Source organism: Chenopodium album, chromosome 12, assembly GCF_948465745.1.
Source record: "Chenopodium album chromosome 12, dcCheAlbu1.1, whole genome shotgun sequence".
NCBI lineage: Eukaryota > Viridiplantae > Streptophyta > Magnoliopsida > Caryophyllales > Amaranthaceae > Chenopodium > Chenopodium album.
This window is the reverse complement of record NC_137845.1, coordinates 6,705,634-6,725,071: the sequence shown is the minus strand read 5'-3', so window position 1 is coordinate 6,725,071 and position 19,438 is coordinate 6,705,634. Positions and strand designations below refer to the sequence as shown.

Sequence of the window (19,438 nt, the reverse complement as noted above, 5' to 3'; positions counted from 1 at the left end):
CTAAAATACTAAAAAGGGGGAGTGTAGTGATAATGGAATCTCTTTGGTCTTGTAAAGTGGTGGACTTGCACTCTCCCATGACGAGTACGGCTCAGACCTGTATTTGATACTAATTAAGAACTTTATTGGTTGATTTTTTTATTTTTTGGGTGTTTTACTCGATTCACCCTTTGGGCTAATTCGAATTTGGGGATCAGTTCTGAGTGGTTAGGTTTCAGTCCTCTCTCAATTGTTGTTGCGGGGGATCGAACACGGATCCTCCCTACCAAGTGTAGTGATCATCACCATTACGCCAACAACGAACCAATTGGTACTTTATTGGTTGATTATGGTTGTATCTTATTAGTTGTATAGTAGAAGTATTCAATATAACTTTTTTAAGGTTGATAGCCGTAAGATGATCCGGTTATATGCTTCTACACGAGTGAATGGTCAATTAGTCATAGGCAGAGGTGAAAATAGTTAAAAGAGTCGGAGTACTTGAATAGTTACCAACTAGACAAAACTTGCTTTTATCTATCTATTACTTGGAAAGATGGCATTAGACCGGACTGGCTCAAGGTATGGCATGACATCGGCAATGATGTAGACACTAGACACCACAAGAAAATTTATTGTGTGTGTTAGGCCTTGGCCCACTATTTTTAGAAGAAGCACGATAAGGCAAGACAAAATATGCTAAATTAGTAAAACTTGACTTAGGCACGCAAGCACGACATGACTTGATTGGCACGGTGGTACATGATCTTTTTTGAAAATTTTAACATGGCATGACACGTAATTCATTGGCTAATCCCAAAGCACGGACTTGAGCCCTTTGCCACAAGACCAAACACATACATCCTATATCTTTAATTACTCATACTGTAGGTCCTATTCAATAGAATTATTCAAAAAACAAAGTACTATTTCAATAGAAACATATCAAAGGGCAATTAAAACCAATACATTATATGTTTACATTTATACCATATTCATCTTTGTTTTGGCTTCTTGTAAACTAAGCATATCTCATCACAATCATTTTCAACAATGTCAAAATCAAAAATTAAATTGTGATATAGCATAGTAATGAACTTGTAAGGAAGTGGCAAGATCAAAAGTTCAGATGATTACAATTTGAATGAATTAAACAATAATGAATCATGTTAAAAATAGTACAATGGTTTAATTTAATTTAATTTAAACTATTTTCACCTTATACCATGCATGCTCCTTAATATAAATATATCACAATGCAATAACCCCCAGACTTTTACCTTCTTAACAGCTAAACTAATAACTAACTAGTTGCTTTGAGCCTTTGACTGCTTTTATGTAGCTTCTACAATCATAATTATTGTTGATAGAGTATATAACGTATTTCAAGGTCTTAGCCATTAATAACTTAAAATTTCAAGCGTAATAGAGTATTAAACAAATTCAATTTCTAAACGAATTCAACCATTAGCTTAAACTTTTCGTTGAGATGGTCCTTTAACATGTAATTGCTTTATTAGCTACATACAACGTAACGAACAAAAATGTCCTTTCACGGACATATCTTTCAAAATCAAGTTTAGAAATGGCCTGGTAGTATATATGTGTCTTTTCTTTTTGATATCAAACTGTTTATAATCTATAAAATCCAAACCCAATCTATAATTTTGTTCACATCTTCTTTTAAGAACAATAAATTAAAGTCCATGTATCATAATATGTTTCCACTACCAAATTCTTTCACTTTCTCTATCTTTCTTCTTATACATTTATATAATTTATTCAAATACAAAGGTTTTTCTCAATGATTATGTTTGTCATCCACGTTCTTTCCTCAACAACATAAAGTGCCTTTCCATTCAACACAATTGTGAATGTCCTACCAAAATGTATTGCAATTTAGTTGTATTTTTATTTCTTTAATCTAACCTACGTACTAATGTTAGAATATTTATTTTATTTTATTTTTTTGAATTCTAAAATCTATCTTTTATTAAGGGTTACCTTTTAGACCTGAAAATGCATATTAAGAGTAGATAATAGGAAATGTAATACTCGGTATTACTTTTTTGGTTAATAATAGGGAGGGAGAGAACAATGCAAAAAGATTCACGTTAATACACCTAAAGAAAGAAGAAAAATTGGCTAGAAGATATTTGTTGTGGTAACTTATACTAATCAAGATGGTTTGAAGCCAATGATTTTCTATTTCTATTTTAGTGGCGAAACAATATTTTATATTATTATTTTTTTTGGTATTTAGAGAGCTACAAAGACGGGTGATAAAAATCAATCCTATAATTTCCTAAAATTAGAAAGGAAGTTCTAACCAATGAGCTAGTTTTCACTCTCGTGAAACAATTATTTCTAAATTAATGGAATACTTTATTACAAGTTACGAGTACAAGACAATTATTTGATGATTGATGATTGATGATAGAGTATTTTTAACATGTTTCATAGCATAAGGATATCATCATGCGAGCTTTATAATACATTACGGAGTAATAAAAAAAATGAAAGAAATTTTTTTAAAGTACTCCCTCCGTCCCATTATATAGTTCTTGTTTGTGTTTTTTCACGGTATTTAAGAAATAAGAGGAGAAAGTGGATGAATTACATTAATAAAAGTAAAAAGTACAATTATGGACAAAAGTTAGAGAAAGAAAGTAGAAAAAGAACAAGGTATGTGCAAAATTCAAGGATAAAATAAGAAGTACAATGAATAGAGTTAAAAAAGTGAGGGGATAATGATCTTTACATATTATCCAAAAATAAAAATAGAAATAACATTTTAGTTGCCCAAAATATGAAAACGGAACTATATTTTGGGACGGAGGGAATGGTTCATGGAATTCAGTGCAAGAAGCCAATCAAGCTATGAGTAGAGACAGAGCCCAATTTGGCAAATCTTGATAGGTTGAAGCGGGCCTATCTTAGGTACTTTTGGAGATTCATATCTAACATAAGATTACAAAACAAAACTACAGTATTACTTTATAAGTAACGACATTTTTTTCTCAAATCGTTTGATGAATTTAATAGTATATAGAAGACTGTCCTAACTCCTAACCTCTTTATGACTAAGTCAATTAGAAAAATTGATAAGAACTCTCAAAACAATTATAAAGGTTCACAAAAATTGTTTATAGGCAAAATTCTATACGAAGTATTTTTACTATAATGGTGACTTGTAATTACGTTTAAGGATAAATTATGAGGCGTTCAAGTTTCAACTATACATGCATCTTTGCCAAAATATGCTAAATCAAAAGGGAAACCATGAAACTAGGAGAAAAAAATATAAACTTATTCACTCATGAATAGTACTGTTTCCTTCACTCGATGTATTAATATGATCAACAGAGTTGTAGTCTTGTAGACTATCAACCTCAAAGAAGCTCGTCGATTATTCCTAGAATTACATCTATGAACTTGTGCGTGATGCAACATCAACAAATTGTGAACCAACCTCCTGTATAGCTGTGACTACTTCATCGATAGAAGCAAAATTCCTGCGTTTCTTCATGAGCATTTTTCCAAAGTTGAGCGCCTTCCTCTCACAGTCAGCTCGTTTGGAAGCATCAGTTATTGATTCAAAGTCCTCAACATGCGCTACACCAACGATTCTCCTGTATAATGCAAAAATTGAAAGATGATCATTATATGTTCATCCATCCAGATCACAAATGAGATTGATTTAAAGGTAACCCTGTCTTAAAGAAGCACTAACAGGCTAACAAAAACTAGCAATGGGTTTAACTCACCTTATCATTTTGGCAGAGCCAAATCCTAGAGAATCATGGAACAAATCTTGCATATATTTTGTTTGCACGAGTTTCTGAACATCAGGATTGTTATAAATATGTGGAAGATATGCCTCACCAGGTCCAACCTTGTTTTCATCCCAAAGAGCGATAAATTTTTGGTGGAATAGATTCCAAGTGTCACCGAGAGTTTTGAGGATCCATTTCTTGTAAGCCTATGAAACACATTGGAGATTAAAAAAAAAGGTTATGAGCATATTGAAATTCTGAAAAACAATTATCCAACAGAAATATATTTATGTAGTTGGATTTTCTGATTCCACAATGAAGCAAAAATCAAAGCATAGGAATACATGAAAAAGTGCAATTTATTCTCAGTGAATTAAAGCATAACGCTTAGGCGTTGTACTTTTGAAATGGATCAAAGCTGTAAGATCTAATTGATATCAGCCGGAATACACACTACTTATATAAGATTAAAGTTAATTTGCCCGTGTGGACAATCTTCCCGCAAAAGTCCATCAGTAAAGTGAGCCAATCAATCCAAAGGGCTTGTCTTCCATCAAATAACAAACTTTACTCCCTGCTCAGTCCGACCAGGCCAAGGGGAAAATACAACGTGTGTGAAGGGTGCCAAGCAATCTTGCAAGCTTCATGACGAAAGCAAGCAAAAAGGAAATAAAGATTGGGAAAATAAAATTAAATTTAGTCATAAAGTAGCGTTCAGAAGGTTTACAAAACTAACGTCTTTAAAAAAATTAAAAAAAAAAAAAAAGGTTTACATACTAAAGCGTTCAGAAGGAGTGTGATGAATTCATTTTCAGCTTGCCAGCTAATCTTTCCTTTCAATTTCTTACTTTTCCTCCATCATTGATCTCTAAACACTACTGTAAAGCTAATGGTTCAATTCAGTATTAACAGTCTAGAAAGCAATAATAATATTATGATGCTACATTTTAGTCAACCTAGATGTTTCTGCACATTTGTAAATTCCAACACAACTCAGTGAATCAGTCAGAAAGAATATATCCAATATCCATCTATTGAAAGGATGATGATGAAGAAAATAAACTGTGAAACATAATACTTGCAGATATGTTAGAAGTTTTCAGATAAATGAGAGTTCTAAACTCGGCATCTACCAAATTATGCTTTAAGCATACGTATGTTAAAGATCCACTATTTCTCAGCTCAATATCTATTTCTCTACAACACACTAGGAAAGGTAAAAATGTGCTTGTTGTCAACTAAGAGATGCTCCAGAGGACTACAACTCTGCAAGGCTTATCTTATCATACTTCAGAGTAGGCTACATTTCTCCATCTCCCCAATACCAGTTCCCACCACTGCAACTCAGACTTTGCGGTCTTTGCCAAAAGTATAATCCTTATATTGCCTGACAAGCTAATGTAAAATTATCCTCAGAGTTTCAGTAAGTCAATCCTCTAAGGATCATAGGCAATAATACATCCCACAGCAACAAGTAGACAAGGTGAAACAATGAGTAGATTGATAGAGCTAACCTTTCGGTCATTCTCTTCATTTGCATGTCCATCTTGAGCAAAGAAGGCCAAGATAAGGTTTCCCAGATAAGCTCCTATGTCAAATCCCATCGGCCCATAGAAGGCAAATTCCGGATCAATCACCTGAGTTGAATCCTGAGTGACCATGACAGAACCAGTGTGGAGATCTCCGTGAATAAGGGCCTGTGCTCTTTCACAGAACCTGTAACAAGGAGCAATAATTAACTCATGCTTCCAAAATGGATCATACCATAAAAGAACCTTTTTTGAAGAGCATTATTCTGTTCAGACAGAAAATTTACTTGGATTTCAACTGAGCAACTTCAAGCTTCAAATCATTGTCCTGACGAACAGCCTCGGCATCACGATCAAGGTGAGGAGAAGTCCAACGGTTATACTCAGATACTTTGTACGGATCAGAGAATACAACCTGCTCAGTAAGCCGGCACAACTCCACATTTCCACAGAATTCAGCAACTGCAAAAACCATAATTATACTGAGGAAGGATGCATTTCGATAGACATAAGACCAACAGAAGATAAATGTCAAAATATACACAATGATGGATGAGACTTGATCTATCCTTGGAAACATGTACTAACTCAGGACTCAAATAGCATACAAAACCACAGTAGAATCTTCAATACCAACCTGGCTAACTCAAAATCTTTAATTCATATCAACACCCTTGTCAGATCCTCAACACAGACGCTTAACACTTCAATTTGGATCAAATACATGAAATTTTTTCATAAATATAATGTAGTGACATTTGACATATACAATTACCCAACTCTGAGTAGCATAGAGTTTGACAATATTGTAGAGCAATTAATTGAAGTAAGAGTAAGAGGCAGCCATAAAGAAACAAAATTGACTTATAATACTAGGTTTATACAGAAACAGGAGTGGTATAAGAAATCATTAAATTTTGTTCCAAATAAAATGAATCAGCAAATGGCATTGTCGAATGAAAACCACAAGGAACAATAAAACAGAACAGCGAAATGAAAAGCATGTACCTCTTTTTTTATGCTCTGTAGTGGTAGTATAAAGAAGAGAGGTATAGAACAAAGTCCTTGACATATATTCTGCCATGTGTTCTGAAAGCAATGGATATTCAACTCCAGCAATCAAACCCTTTCTAAGGATGATGTGTGGAGGCTTCAAATAACGCATGCCAATCAAAGACATTGGACGATCAAAGTGATAAACCTCTGGAACATGAGCAGGACATAATCGACCATGTTCTTTCAAAGTCACCGCCTCAAAATAAGCACGTTCTTTTGTCATTGGCCATGATTCGCCAATGCAGCGTATGTAAGGAAGTGCCTACAACCCCACATATTAGTATTGGATTCCCAAGTTTATCACGAGAGATAAGATTATCATACAGCCAACAACAATACACCTAATCTAAAATAGCAATGTACAGAATCAACAAAAATAGTTGAGTTCATCGCGAGGGTACAAAAATTAGTCCATTCTCGGGATAAAATTAGTAATTCCCTAGTTTATCACGAGAGACAAACTAATCACACAGCCAACAACAATACCGCTATTATAAAATAGCAATGTACAGAATCAGCAAAAATAGTTGAGTTCATCGCGAGGGTACAAAAATTAGTCCATTCTCAGGATAAAATGATCTTTCTACAGATTCACAGTGCTAATATCTTATTCATTGCCTGCTTATTTTGCTCACAGTTTCTTATTATAAAAGTAATTTTTCAAGCATTAGGTTGAACCCTTTAGCATACTACAACAAAACTCATTTTCTCCACCCATTATATTAGGAATGGAACACTAACAAATTCCCACATTTCTACTAAAAAAGTAAAAATAAACACCCCCTTACTCCGAAAAATATACTTCGTCTAACATTCTCCTTAACCCTCATTAGAAAGATTTGCCACAATTACACCAAAATTCAGTGTATGATCCTATCACCTTTTCCGAACATTTCAAAATAGTATACATACACAACTATTTCCGAATTCCGAAGAGAGAGTAAGTGCTTGATAAACATTATTCAATTGTCCCAACAATGTATTGAGACAAATCACACCTTGCATTACTTACTATTGTAATTGACTAATTTCACATTTCAACAACACATGATTTCACAACTTCTATCTATGCAATGAAATTCATGTAATCATCAAATGTTGTAAAATTACAGAACAATACTAAATAATGCTAACAAAAAACATTCACCCATTACAACAAACAATTATTCCAAAAATAAAGTTCAAAACTTTATAGTCTATAGTAAACAAAAGTAATATAAATTAATCATTTTTACCTGTTTGATGACAACAGAACCAGAAGGGGAGACAACGATGTAGACAAAATTAAGGTTACCATCTCCAACTTCTTTGATCTGAAAGTTGTCGGAATCTCCAAGTATTGAAGACAGAGAAGGGGTTGCTTTAATATACTCAACCAATGATGTTTCATTAAGTGGTCGGAACCCATCAACCGCCGACATATTTCCCGGCGCCGGAGAAGTATTTGAGGAAAGAGAAAACAGTTGACTAAAAAGACTCTTTTTTGTGTGTTTGTTTGACAAGAGTTTAAAAGAGGGGAAAATGAGGCATTAATGGTGTTGGAAGAGTTTATAGAAAGTGAGAATAAAGTGAGGTTATTTGGGGAAGTCTAAGATAGGAATACTTTTCAATAGTTGTAGAAAAATTGAATCTAGTCTTGGTTATGGGATATGTGGAAGGTTTGTTAATAATCGAGTTGTTTAGATCGGATTAATAATTTTCGGTTAATATTGGTTTATCTTAATTTATCTTATTTGGTTGGTTTTTAGAAAACTTGAACTTATTTTAATTTGTTAAATTTTAAACTTATATTTTATCTTATTTGAATTTATTCAATGGTGTCATACTTGAAATTTGTTAAATTTTAAACTTATATTTTATCTTATTTGAATTTATTCAATGGTGTCATACTTGAATTTTTTTTTTTTTTTTTTGAAAGATTGTCATGCTTGGTCATTTGGGATTTTGATTTATAATCAATTAATTTATCATTTCAATTTGATTTAGTTTGTATATTTTATTAATTGATTTTTAGTTAAGAACTTGTATGAACATATCAAAGTCATTTTTTTAATTATTATAATTTGAACTTGGGGTAGCCTTGCTCTTAAACAAAATAGGATCTTACCCAAGTTTGGATGCTTTAAGGCTATTTCAAGCACGATTGTTACACCAAGCTTTTGGTGTTCCATATCAAGATTAGGGCATTTGGTGTTCTAAAGATGACAAATAGGGCATTTGGTGTTCCATATCAAGATTAGTTCTTGTCAATTTGATTCAATTCATACTATTGTACTAGGATAATGAGCGACAACTAACGAGTCACTCCATTTAGGTTTAAGTGAATTAAATTGGATTGGATAAGCACATGTATTAATTTATTACAAATATACAACATATACAGATCAGTTATGGACAAACTCATACTCCCTCCGTCCCTTATTTACATACAACATTTGTTTTTTTTTTTTTTTTTTTTTGGCATGAGCTATTAAGTTTTACTAGGTTTCTAAACCTACTAAAAAAGCCTAGAATGATTTTCATGCTTACTTTATAAAAATAGGCTCATATACAGTGATCAAGATGTCTGTACCAACTTCCTCATGACGCAAATTAGCCAAATAAACCTGCATATTATGTACATTCATGCTGACATATATAATAAAAGAATATAACAAGCCCCTTACCCATACTACAGTTTTTCCCCCTGAGAAACAGCCTGCATTATCATGACAAAGCTAGTTTACATTTTCCTGAAATTCCAATCAAAATAAATTCTCAAATAACCCATCAACATCAACATCACCACACCCCATTCCATCTCTGTGTTATCAACCCTACTTTAAACCTTCAATTCATCAAAGGCTGTGCACCAAGGTTTAAGAATTCAATCCTTAAATTTGCACTTGCTCAAAACCTTAACATTTAAAGCAAAATATTACTGTTTTAGACATTAATAGCATCAGGGACTAAATAAAGGTTTTTAATATTATATGATATGACTATCAAAGTTGGTGAGATAAAAAAAATAAAACAATATTACTTCATCTGAGAATTGCACCTATTTAGCCATTTGGCCCCAACATAATCAAAGGCATTGAGTATTCTAAACACCTTGTTATCGTTTCATAACAACACTTTATTTTAGATAAGGAAAACTACAGTAATAAGCTAGGAACCTAGGTCTTTAATGAGGCCACTACACAAAATTAAGAGGCCCTTTCTGGCTCCATCATCGCTAGGCGAATAATAACCCTCATGAGAACACAATCATGTTTCATGCATAGGGTAAAAGTTTTATCCACCAAAGTAGTTATAGTTGACTATGTGCTGGTTTAATTGATACATCGACCATTTTTTGTTGCCTATTTGCTACATATGAGGACATCCATAAAAGTTCAAAGATTATGAGCTGCTTCTTTCCATACTGCAGATCCATTATCTATAATATCAAAATTAGGCGAGCAAGGAAATCAACATCATGCACGAGACCCATCAGAAAAGCCTACAACTAATCACCATGGTAAAATTGGCAACGGAATCAGACAATATTGTACAGACGAGCATGTAAACGTTAAGCACACAAGAGCAATAAGATCAAAACTGGAACAAGATCATGAGCCACGTGCATAATACACTACGACGTCTACGAGTATCACTTTGAATAATAGAGCATTAGTGACGACAACGGGAGTGCTTTTGTAGCACAATATAGGAACCTCTAAGACTCCTGACTACTCAATCAACTACATATTTCCCTCGCAGAATTTAACGGCAACCACTAATCCTATATTGTAACATCCAGAATCCTTCTAAAAAGAAAATGAGGGTGGAAACCTGGACTAGAGCAACTTGGTCATTTTGCAGTGGCTTCAAAGCTAAAGAGCTGCGCAGCAGCATTCCCATACAAGCACCCCCTAATAGTCTAATAGTTAAATCGACCTTTCAGACTATTCAACGCAACATACCACTTCAAGTCTTGGGGAGTTCATGTTGTCAAGTTTGGATTTCCCACATACCCCAGTTCACGAGTTCAAGTAACATAGCAAGTATCATTTTCATTTCTAAAACTTCGATTAAACACTTATAACCTCAAAAGTCACATGTATTTAACAAAGGGGAATTCCATGTTAATCTTTATGATTGACAAACTTTGTCAATCTAAGGTCATTTATGGTATTTCAACCTATAAAGTTGAGGATATGATTGTCAAATTGCCCTGTTGAGTTGGATTACTACCCTTGACTAAGCATCCACGTATGAATAGGCTTGCATAGTTGGACTTCACGGACTATACCACACGTTCAATGCCGTTAGTTAACAAACTTTCAATGCCATAACTTGATTTCATTAATGGGCACACACATGGCATAATTTGGTTTGGGAAAAGTGAGGCATAATTTGATTTGGTAAAAATGAGTTGAGGCATCTGATTTTCAAAAACCTTGGATTTTTAGTACTCTAGTATTGCTAATTTTTTTTTTTTTATTTATTTTTTTTTTTTTTTTTTTGAAGCCACTCTACTGTTGCTAATTACAAAGGAGTGTTTTATGTTAATTTTTTTTTTTATTTTCTATTATATAATTGCTGTATTTTTTTTCTTTATGCCACGTTTTAGTATTATTAGTTTTACTTTTTTTTTCTTTTTATACTTTTCTTATAAATTGTTATATAATATTTTAAATAAAAAAATATTATCAAGTTGCTCACGAGCTTATCGAGTCGAGTTATAACTTGCTTGACTCGTGCTCGTTAAGGTTTCGAGTCGAGTCGAGTTCGAGTCAAGCCAAATCGAGTCGAGTCACCCTAAATGCAAACATGTGCTTCCAATTATTAGTGTAATACCCCTAATTTTTGGAAAATATTTTCTTAATTAGTAATTTATTTAATTATTTGAAATAATTAAATATTTGTAATTTATTATCTTGGTCGGTTCATACTTTATTAATTAACGTTGTATGCCGTTTTTAAATTTATCTTCCGGATTTTAATAATACTTAACAACCTTAGCTTAATTATTATTTTATGAATTACAACTAATCTTAGTTTTGATATTATCTATTATTTTATTATCCGGATTTTAACTTGATTTAATCCAATTATTTTATTTATTTAAGAATGATTTTCGTTTTATTATTATTATTATTATTATTATTATTATTATTATTATTATTATTATTATTATTATTATTATACCCATTTAGCCTAATTTTAGTAGTGTGTTTGTTTTAATAACTGTTTGAATAAACGTATGAATATTTAAGTTAATGACTTGCGTGACAAGTTAAAATATATGATTTTATGATTTAAAGGTTTGATCTCTAAAAGTGCTGATTGAATTAAATATAAATTGGTTTAATTTATAAATCACTTGATTTAATTAATTTGCAGCTTATTATGAGCCTGAGTATTTGGTATTTTAATTGTTCCTCTACCCGGGACTGGTTAAGTAAGACAATGAGCTTTGTATGATCTGGTCTTTTCTCGAGTATAGTATAACTTGTCTGGAAAGCCTTTATTGATGAACATTACTACCCTTGGAAAGTTTGATTTTAGAAAGTCTAATTTTGAAAGTGACTTGTGACTAATTAAATTTAACTGATTATTTCGAAAGCATGTTTGCCTAATATAAATATTTACATGCCTTGCACTTATATGTACTTAACGTTTTTGCTAATCTGTTTTCCTTTTTGTTTTGGTTTGCCCTGTTTACCATTTTGGTAAGCAGTCTTGATTTCAGGTGTGGAGTTGTTCGTGCGCATACTAGAGTCGGGATTGGGATCACATAGTTAGGAATTAATTTTATTTATGTATGGAGTTTTTATTGGATTATTTTGAAATAGTTATTATGGTTATTCATATTATTAATAATAGCTATTTTTCCGCTGCAATTTGAGTAATTAATTAAGCTTTACGTTTTCACGTGGCGGTAATAGGCCCAAGTCTATCTCTACAGTATTTGTATATGTATAAATATAGTATTTACGTAGAGGGAGATTTGGGCGTGTTACAATGTAATTAGTTTTTTTTAATTGTTTCAATTATCTTGATTCCGCCATAAAGACCCAAAGAAGATTGTATAGGGACTTTTATTATGAGACGGAGGAAGTACTAATTATAGTAGAGTACTTTTTTAAGGTCTTGTAGCACAATACTTTTCAATTAATATTACACTCGGTCCACAATATAGTATTTGTAATTTTGGACATACCATGTAATTCAATCATATACAATCACCTACTTACTTTTAGGCCTTGTTGCACATTAAAGTTCAATAAAATATAAAACTCAGTACACAATTTATGATTTGTAATGCATATACCAAGTAAGTTCAATCATCTATAATCATCTACTACTTATAAGGCCTTATTGCACATGACTTTTTAGTAAAATATTAAACTTGATCAACAATTTATGGTTTGTAATGCATATACCGTTAAGTTCAGTCATCTATAATTATCTAGTTCTTTTTTGGTCTTGTTGCACATTAGTGTTCGATAAAATATTAAACTTAGTCCACAATATAGTATTTGTAATGCATATTTCATGTAAGTTTAATCATCTACTTCTTTTTAGGTCTTGTAGCATAGTACTTTTTAATAAAATATTAAATTCGGTCCATAATATAGTATTGTAATTTGGACATATCATGTAATCCAATCATAAACAATCACCAACTTTTTTTAGGTCTTGTTGCACATTACTTTTCAATAAAATATTAAACTCGGTAGACAATTTATGATTTGTAATAAATATACCATGTAAGTTCAATCATCTACAATCACCTACTTTTTTTTCAACAAAATATTAAACTCAGTCCACAATATAGTATTTGTAAATTTGCACATATCACGTAAGTTCAATCATATACAATCACCTACTTCTTTTTAGGTCTTGTTGTACATTTATTTTCAATAAAATATTAAACTCGGTCTATAATTTTGATTTGTAATGCATAAATTGTTTAAGTTCAATCATCTACAATTATCTACATTTGGTCTTCTTAAAAATTACTTTTCAATAAAATATTAAACTCGGTCCACAATATTGTATTTGTAATGCATATACCATGTAAGTCCAATCATCTACTTCTTTTTTGGTCTTGTTGCACATTACTTTTCAATAAAATAATAAACTTGGTCCACAATTTATGATTTGTAATGCATATACCGTTTAAGTTCATTCATCTATAATTATCTAGTTCTTTTTTGGTTTTGTTGCACATTACTTTTCAATAAATATTAAACTCGGTCCACAATATAGTATTTGTAATATAATGACACACTAATCGAAATAATTTTTGGCACACTAGATGGGACATTTATGTTATTTTTTTGCCAATTTCGAGCTTAATTTGAACTCATAAAGAATCAAAATGACTCCCAAAATTTTACTCGGGCAATTTTTGTCAAAATCGTGAGAAAAGTATTATTTTTATTAATTAAAATAAATTATATTTGGTGAATTTGTGAAACTACATGGCATTTAGTAAATTTTTAAACAACTTAGTGACATTTGGTGAAATAACCGTTTTATAAATCATTATTTTTTTTGTACATTATTTAGTACACCAACTATCTCATTTACAACTACACAATGGAAAATCCTAAAATGTTGCGGGCAAATAGTAACATTTATTTAAAAATGGATTGTGTAATTTTATTTAATATAGATTACCTCTGTTTTTTTAAATGCCATCACTTTGATTTTTGCACTATATACATATCATGGTTGATTAAAAATTTTTTCACCTCTATAAACAAAAAAAAATGTTATTATATAATATACATTAGATTAGTCATAATGTTTAGTTTCATTGTTATAATTTTTACTAATAGATAATTAAAGATATTAATGGTCAAAGTTGCGTTTCGGCAAATATACCGACCAGATTGATGCAAAAAAAGGAAAAAAAAAATAGGAGTATTTAATACTTGTATACTACAGTACTAATACTACAAACACTTCCAGTAGCTTTTCTTTTACATTTAGTTAATATGAGTCAAACAACTATATTTGACTGGTCTATATAAACCTCCACCTACCAACATTTATTGCAAACATAAATTAAATCTTCCACCGTCAAGTAGCACCTAACGAACAACGTGACCGCCATTTAAAAAGAATATGCCAACATGTATCAGGCTTCTTCTGACTCGGCTGCTGAGTAGATGTCCACTTCCTCCAACTTCTGACATGGCAACCAAGATTGACAAAGTTTGTCAATCATAAAGATCAACTGGGCAGCCCCCTTTAACAAAAGTCCCTTTACCAGTTTCAGCATTACATTAGCTTTATAAAGGAAAATTTCATATGAATCCACTTATATACCCGATCAAAATCAATTCGACATTAATTCAACAAAAGAAAGATAACAGCATAACACCCTTTTTTGGCCATCATACACTATTTACAAAATTGATCAGGTATATTATAATAATAATAACTTGATAGGTTTTATATGTGACTACAATTCAAAACGAAATAATATGTTTAGATTTGAGACAAGATTTGCTGAATTCCAATAAATTTAGATGAGCATTAGATCTATATGCTTTGTTTTTTTTTTTTTTTTTTTTTTTTTGAACTAAGAATAAATCTAGATAGAAGTGAATGAAATTGAATAAAGAATTATAACTAAAAAATTAGACTGAACTAAAATTATTGTAATCCAACAAAGCTAAAACTACAAACCAACAAGAAAATGAAATATACTACGTAAAATGATCTATCATTATAAAGAATGAATTATTTTTACAGAGTGAAATTATAATATAAGCTGTAATAGTAGTAGTATGACACTATATAAGCTTTTCTGTGGTACTTAGCCGAATTATTTTTACAAAAAATGATCTACCATACAAGAATTAGTTTTGTTGCACAAAATCACATATCACCAAAAAATCAGTCAAAGTCCATCTCACCTTGACCTTCACCTGCACATGCATCAATTACTTGAGCTTTCTCTTCAACTCGACGATGATGATCCGTCCGACGACAAATCGGAAATCGGATCCGAGTTGTCAGACTTTACCCAGTTATGTAATTTGTTATGTAATTTGTTAATTCATAAATAATTTTATATAATTTGTTAAATATACTTTCTCTCTTTCTTTGATTGCACCGTACCATTTGGACATTTTCACTATTCACACTTTTCTTTTAACCTTCTTTTGTGATTTATCTGTTAGAAAAAAAATTTAATTAAATATCATATTTTTATAATTTATTTAAATAAATAACTAATAATCATCAATAAATAATAACCAATTAATAATCCATAAGTATATATTTTAATAACTATATACTTAATGACACACTGCAAAATTCGTGTTGATTCATGGTCTGATATAGTACCATTCCTTTTTTTTTTTTTGTCATTTTCGTATGGAAAATATTTATGTAAAATATAAATGCATATATACACAATTAGTAAAAGAAAAGTCTAATATAATAAAATAATGAAAAAAATAACCACGATAAGTCGAACTTTAGGTGATCTTCTAATATTAAATCAACTTTAATAAATTAAAAAAAACAAGTCTAACATTGATGTCTATATTTCATAAATAATTGGAAATTTTGTCTACAACTACCTTAAAGATAGGGTCATTTGTGAATAATTACCTTTTTTTTATTTGTTTAGAACTACCCGGAAGTTACAAAATGTTTGGGTAATTAATTAGTTATTTATTAATTAGTTGTAATCCTAAAGACGTTACTAGGCTCATTTGTGAAAAAGTTATTATGCTCCACTTTTTCACAAAATATCTTTAGGATTACCCACATGTTTAGGCCCTGTAATTAGTTACAAAAGTGAAAAAGGGGTTAATTAGTTGTTCATAAATGACCTTATTTTCTAGGCCTTGTTCTTTTAAGCTTCTGGGTAGAGCAGAAGAGTTTTCATTAGAGCACAGTAAAGCCGAGCAGGGTAGATTTTATTATTATTACTATTATTATTATTATTAGTATTATTACTACTACTACTACTATTATTATTATTATTATTATCGCATTATTATTATATCATTAAATATTATTATTAAATATTAATCATTATAATAATAATTATTATTATTAAATATTATTTTATTATTAAAAATTAATAATTATTATTATCTTTAAATATTATTTTTTATTATAAAAAATCAATTATTAATATTATTGTTATTACTATTACTATTATTATTATTATTAAATATTAATTGTTATTATTATTATAATTATTATTTTTTTTTTTTTTTTTTGGTGAAAGAGAGGGGCAAGCCCTAAAAAGACTAACAAAGACACAGCTCACAGAGCCACATACTAAAAAGAAAAAAGGAAGCAGAAACAAAAAACGAAAAACAAACTAAAGCAAATAAACTAAGCTACAACCCCAATTAACCCCTTGAAACAGGGACCAAACGACGCCAAGCCACCCCCCGGAGGTCCTCCAATAAAACAGCACGAAGGTCCTTCGGGACCGCCCTCATCACCACCATTGGTAGAGTCAAAGAGACCCCATGGTTAGCTAGCCGGTCCGCCGCTCTGTTAGCTTCTCGGTAACAATGCACGAACCTCACTTCCCAACTCTCTCGACTGACTAATGCAACACACTTCTTGATAATATGAATATAAGGAGAGGTAGAAGGATAATCTTCTACCAAGAGCTTGAGTACCACCTCTGAATCAACAGCCACAAGGACCTTTCGAAACCCCTCATTCCAAGCTAAAGCTAGACCACGCATGACAGCCAATAATTCAGCTTTTGTAGAAGAACAAACACCACACTTCATAGCAAACATAACATGAACCGCTCCATCATGGCCTCTAATTATCCCACCAGCTCCTGCAAGACCTGGATTCCCTTTTGCTGCTCCGTCCGTGTTCAACTTTATCTATCCTATGCTTGGGAGTTCCCATCTAACAAAGATTTCTTTCCTCTTCTGCTTCTTGTTGCTATCATCAATAACATCTTTGTCCATAGCTCTATTAATTTCGCCTAACCTAGCAGCAATAAAAGTATTCTGATCAATCTTAATGTTAGGTTCAGAGTTAAAGCTCTTCTCGTTCCTCCATCTCCACAGCCACCACACCGTTGTTGCGAAAATAGTCGGCCAATCTTCTTCTAGCTAATTATGATCATCACCCAAATTATCCAACAACCAGTCCTTATATAGTTTACCCCAGGCGAATATGCCTTCTCCTTTTCCAAAATTTCTCCAAACAACTCTTGCCGCTGGGCACCTTCGAAGAATGTGATCTGATTTTTCTTCAACATATCCACAAGCATAGCATCTTGGATCATCAGTCAATTTCCTGATAAATCGATTAGAGTTACTCATGATCCTATCTTGAATGGCTAACCAAAGAAAAAATCGAGCACGTTGAGGAGCTCGAACACCCCAAATACTCTGCCATCCTTTCACTTGTTTTATCTCGGGCACAGAATAATTCTTTGCTACATTGATAGCTGATCTGATCGAGAACTTCCCAGACGGGTTGCCATTCCAGAACACTTGATCAATTGCCTCATCATCCTCAAATACTTCATGAGAAGTGATCTCTCAAACAATGTCAGGGGTTAAAAAATCAGCAAACAGATTGAATTTCCAGCCTGTATTAGCATCCCAAAGTTCTCTTACTGCCATATCTTGAGCACTGATAGGAGGCTTTGGATCTGCTAACTCAATAAGGGGAGTTTTCGACACCCAACGATGCATCCAAAAAAGGGTGGATTCTCCATTTCCAATTGCCATACTTACCCCCTTTTAAACTGTATCCATATTTTCTACAATACCACGCCATGCATTAGATGCATCCGCCTTAGTTTTGAACATGTTCACATCATACTGTCCATCACAGTACTTGGCCCTCAATACTCTAGACCACAGACTATTTGGTTCAGCTAGAATCCTCCAACCCAATTTGGTTAGGAAAGCTGCATTAGACTGCCTCATTGATCTAAAACCCAAGCCTCCATCGCCTTTTGGTTTAGCAATATTTTCCCACTCCACCATATGCACCTTACTCTTATCATCAGTGTCTCCCCAAAGAAATTTCCTCGCCTTTCTATCAACATCATCACATGTTGATCTAGGTAATTTTGTTGATTGCATAGCATACGAAGGAACCAAGAGTAAAGAAGATTGAATTAAGGTCGCCCTTCCAGCCATCGAAAGCAATTTTGACTTCCAACTAGCAAGTTTGTTGTTGACCCTGTCTACCAAATATTGATACTCTCTTTTGGAAGATCGACCATTAATTGTGGGGACTCCTAAATACTTACCAAGGTCTTCTGTCGCCTCCATATTTAAAGTGCTACAAATTGAATCACGGAAATCCAAGTTGGTATTTGGGGAGAAATAGATTCTAGATTTTTCAACACTCACTTTACTCCCCAAAGCATTGCAAAATCGATCAAGGCAGTCTTTCATAACAAGGGCTTGTTCCACCGACGCTTCACAAAAAAGAATTAAGTCATCTGCAAAAGCCAAATTCGAAATTGAAGGGTCGTTCCTGCTAGCACGCACCGGTTTCCAACCCCCCAATCTGCATTCTCTATCAATCAAGTTAGCAAGTCTCTCCATACAAATAACATATAAATATGGAGAAAGAGGATCTCCCTGTCGGATACCTCTACTAGGCTTGAAATGATCAAGAGGTTCACCATTCCATAAAATCTGAAGGGAAGCCGAGGTGATACAATTCATCACAATGTCAACCATACTCTGAGGCATTCGAAGTTGTAACAAGGAATCCTGAATGAAAGACCAACGAAGCCTATCATACGCTTTCTCAAAATCAATTTTCACTGCCATATATCCCACACGACCTTGCTTTCTCCTCATCGTATGAAGCATTTCTTGTACTATAATCACATTATCCGTGATTTGACGCCGAGGAACAAAGCTACATTGGGTAGGGGAAATCAAACTCGGGAGCACCGGCTTTAGTCTATTCACTATCACTTTCGTAACAATTTTATAAAGGAAAAATTGGCTGCAACAACACCAATTATGACGAAGGTGCGTGTAGCAGCACAACCTTTTGAGGGTGCACTCAACATCACAAACTATGAAATTGGGTCCTGCTTAAGAACTTCTTCCATCCTTTCTTTTAATTTAGCTTCTAATT

The 19,438-nt window shown here is 32.4% G+C and overlaps 1 protein-coding gene across 1 annotated transcript; it reads right to left on the bottom strand.

Moving 5' to 3' along the window:
* Positions 1–3,268: 3,268 nt before the first annotated feature.
* On the bottom strand, positions 3,269–7,896 carry LOC145571813 (methylthioribose kinase-like). Its single transcript, XM_081630848.1, has 6 exons — positions 7,576–7,896; positions 6,293–6,602; positions 5,572–5,746; positions 5,270–5,471; positions 3,747–3,961; positions 3,269–3,611 (listed from the first exon to the last, which is right to left on the bottom strand). Exons 1-6 carry the CDS (start codon positions 7,759–7,761, stop codon positions 3,407–3,409), a joined length of 1,293 nt encoding a protein of 430 aa, XP_081486974.1. The 5' UTR covers positions 7,762–7,896; the 3' UTR covers positions 3,269–3,406.
* Positions 7,897–19,438: the final 11,542 nt, after the last annotated feature.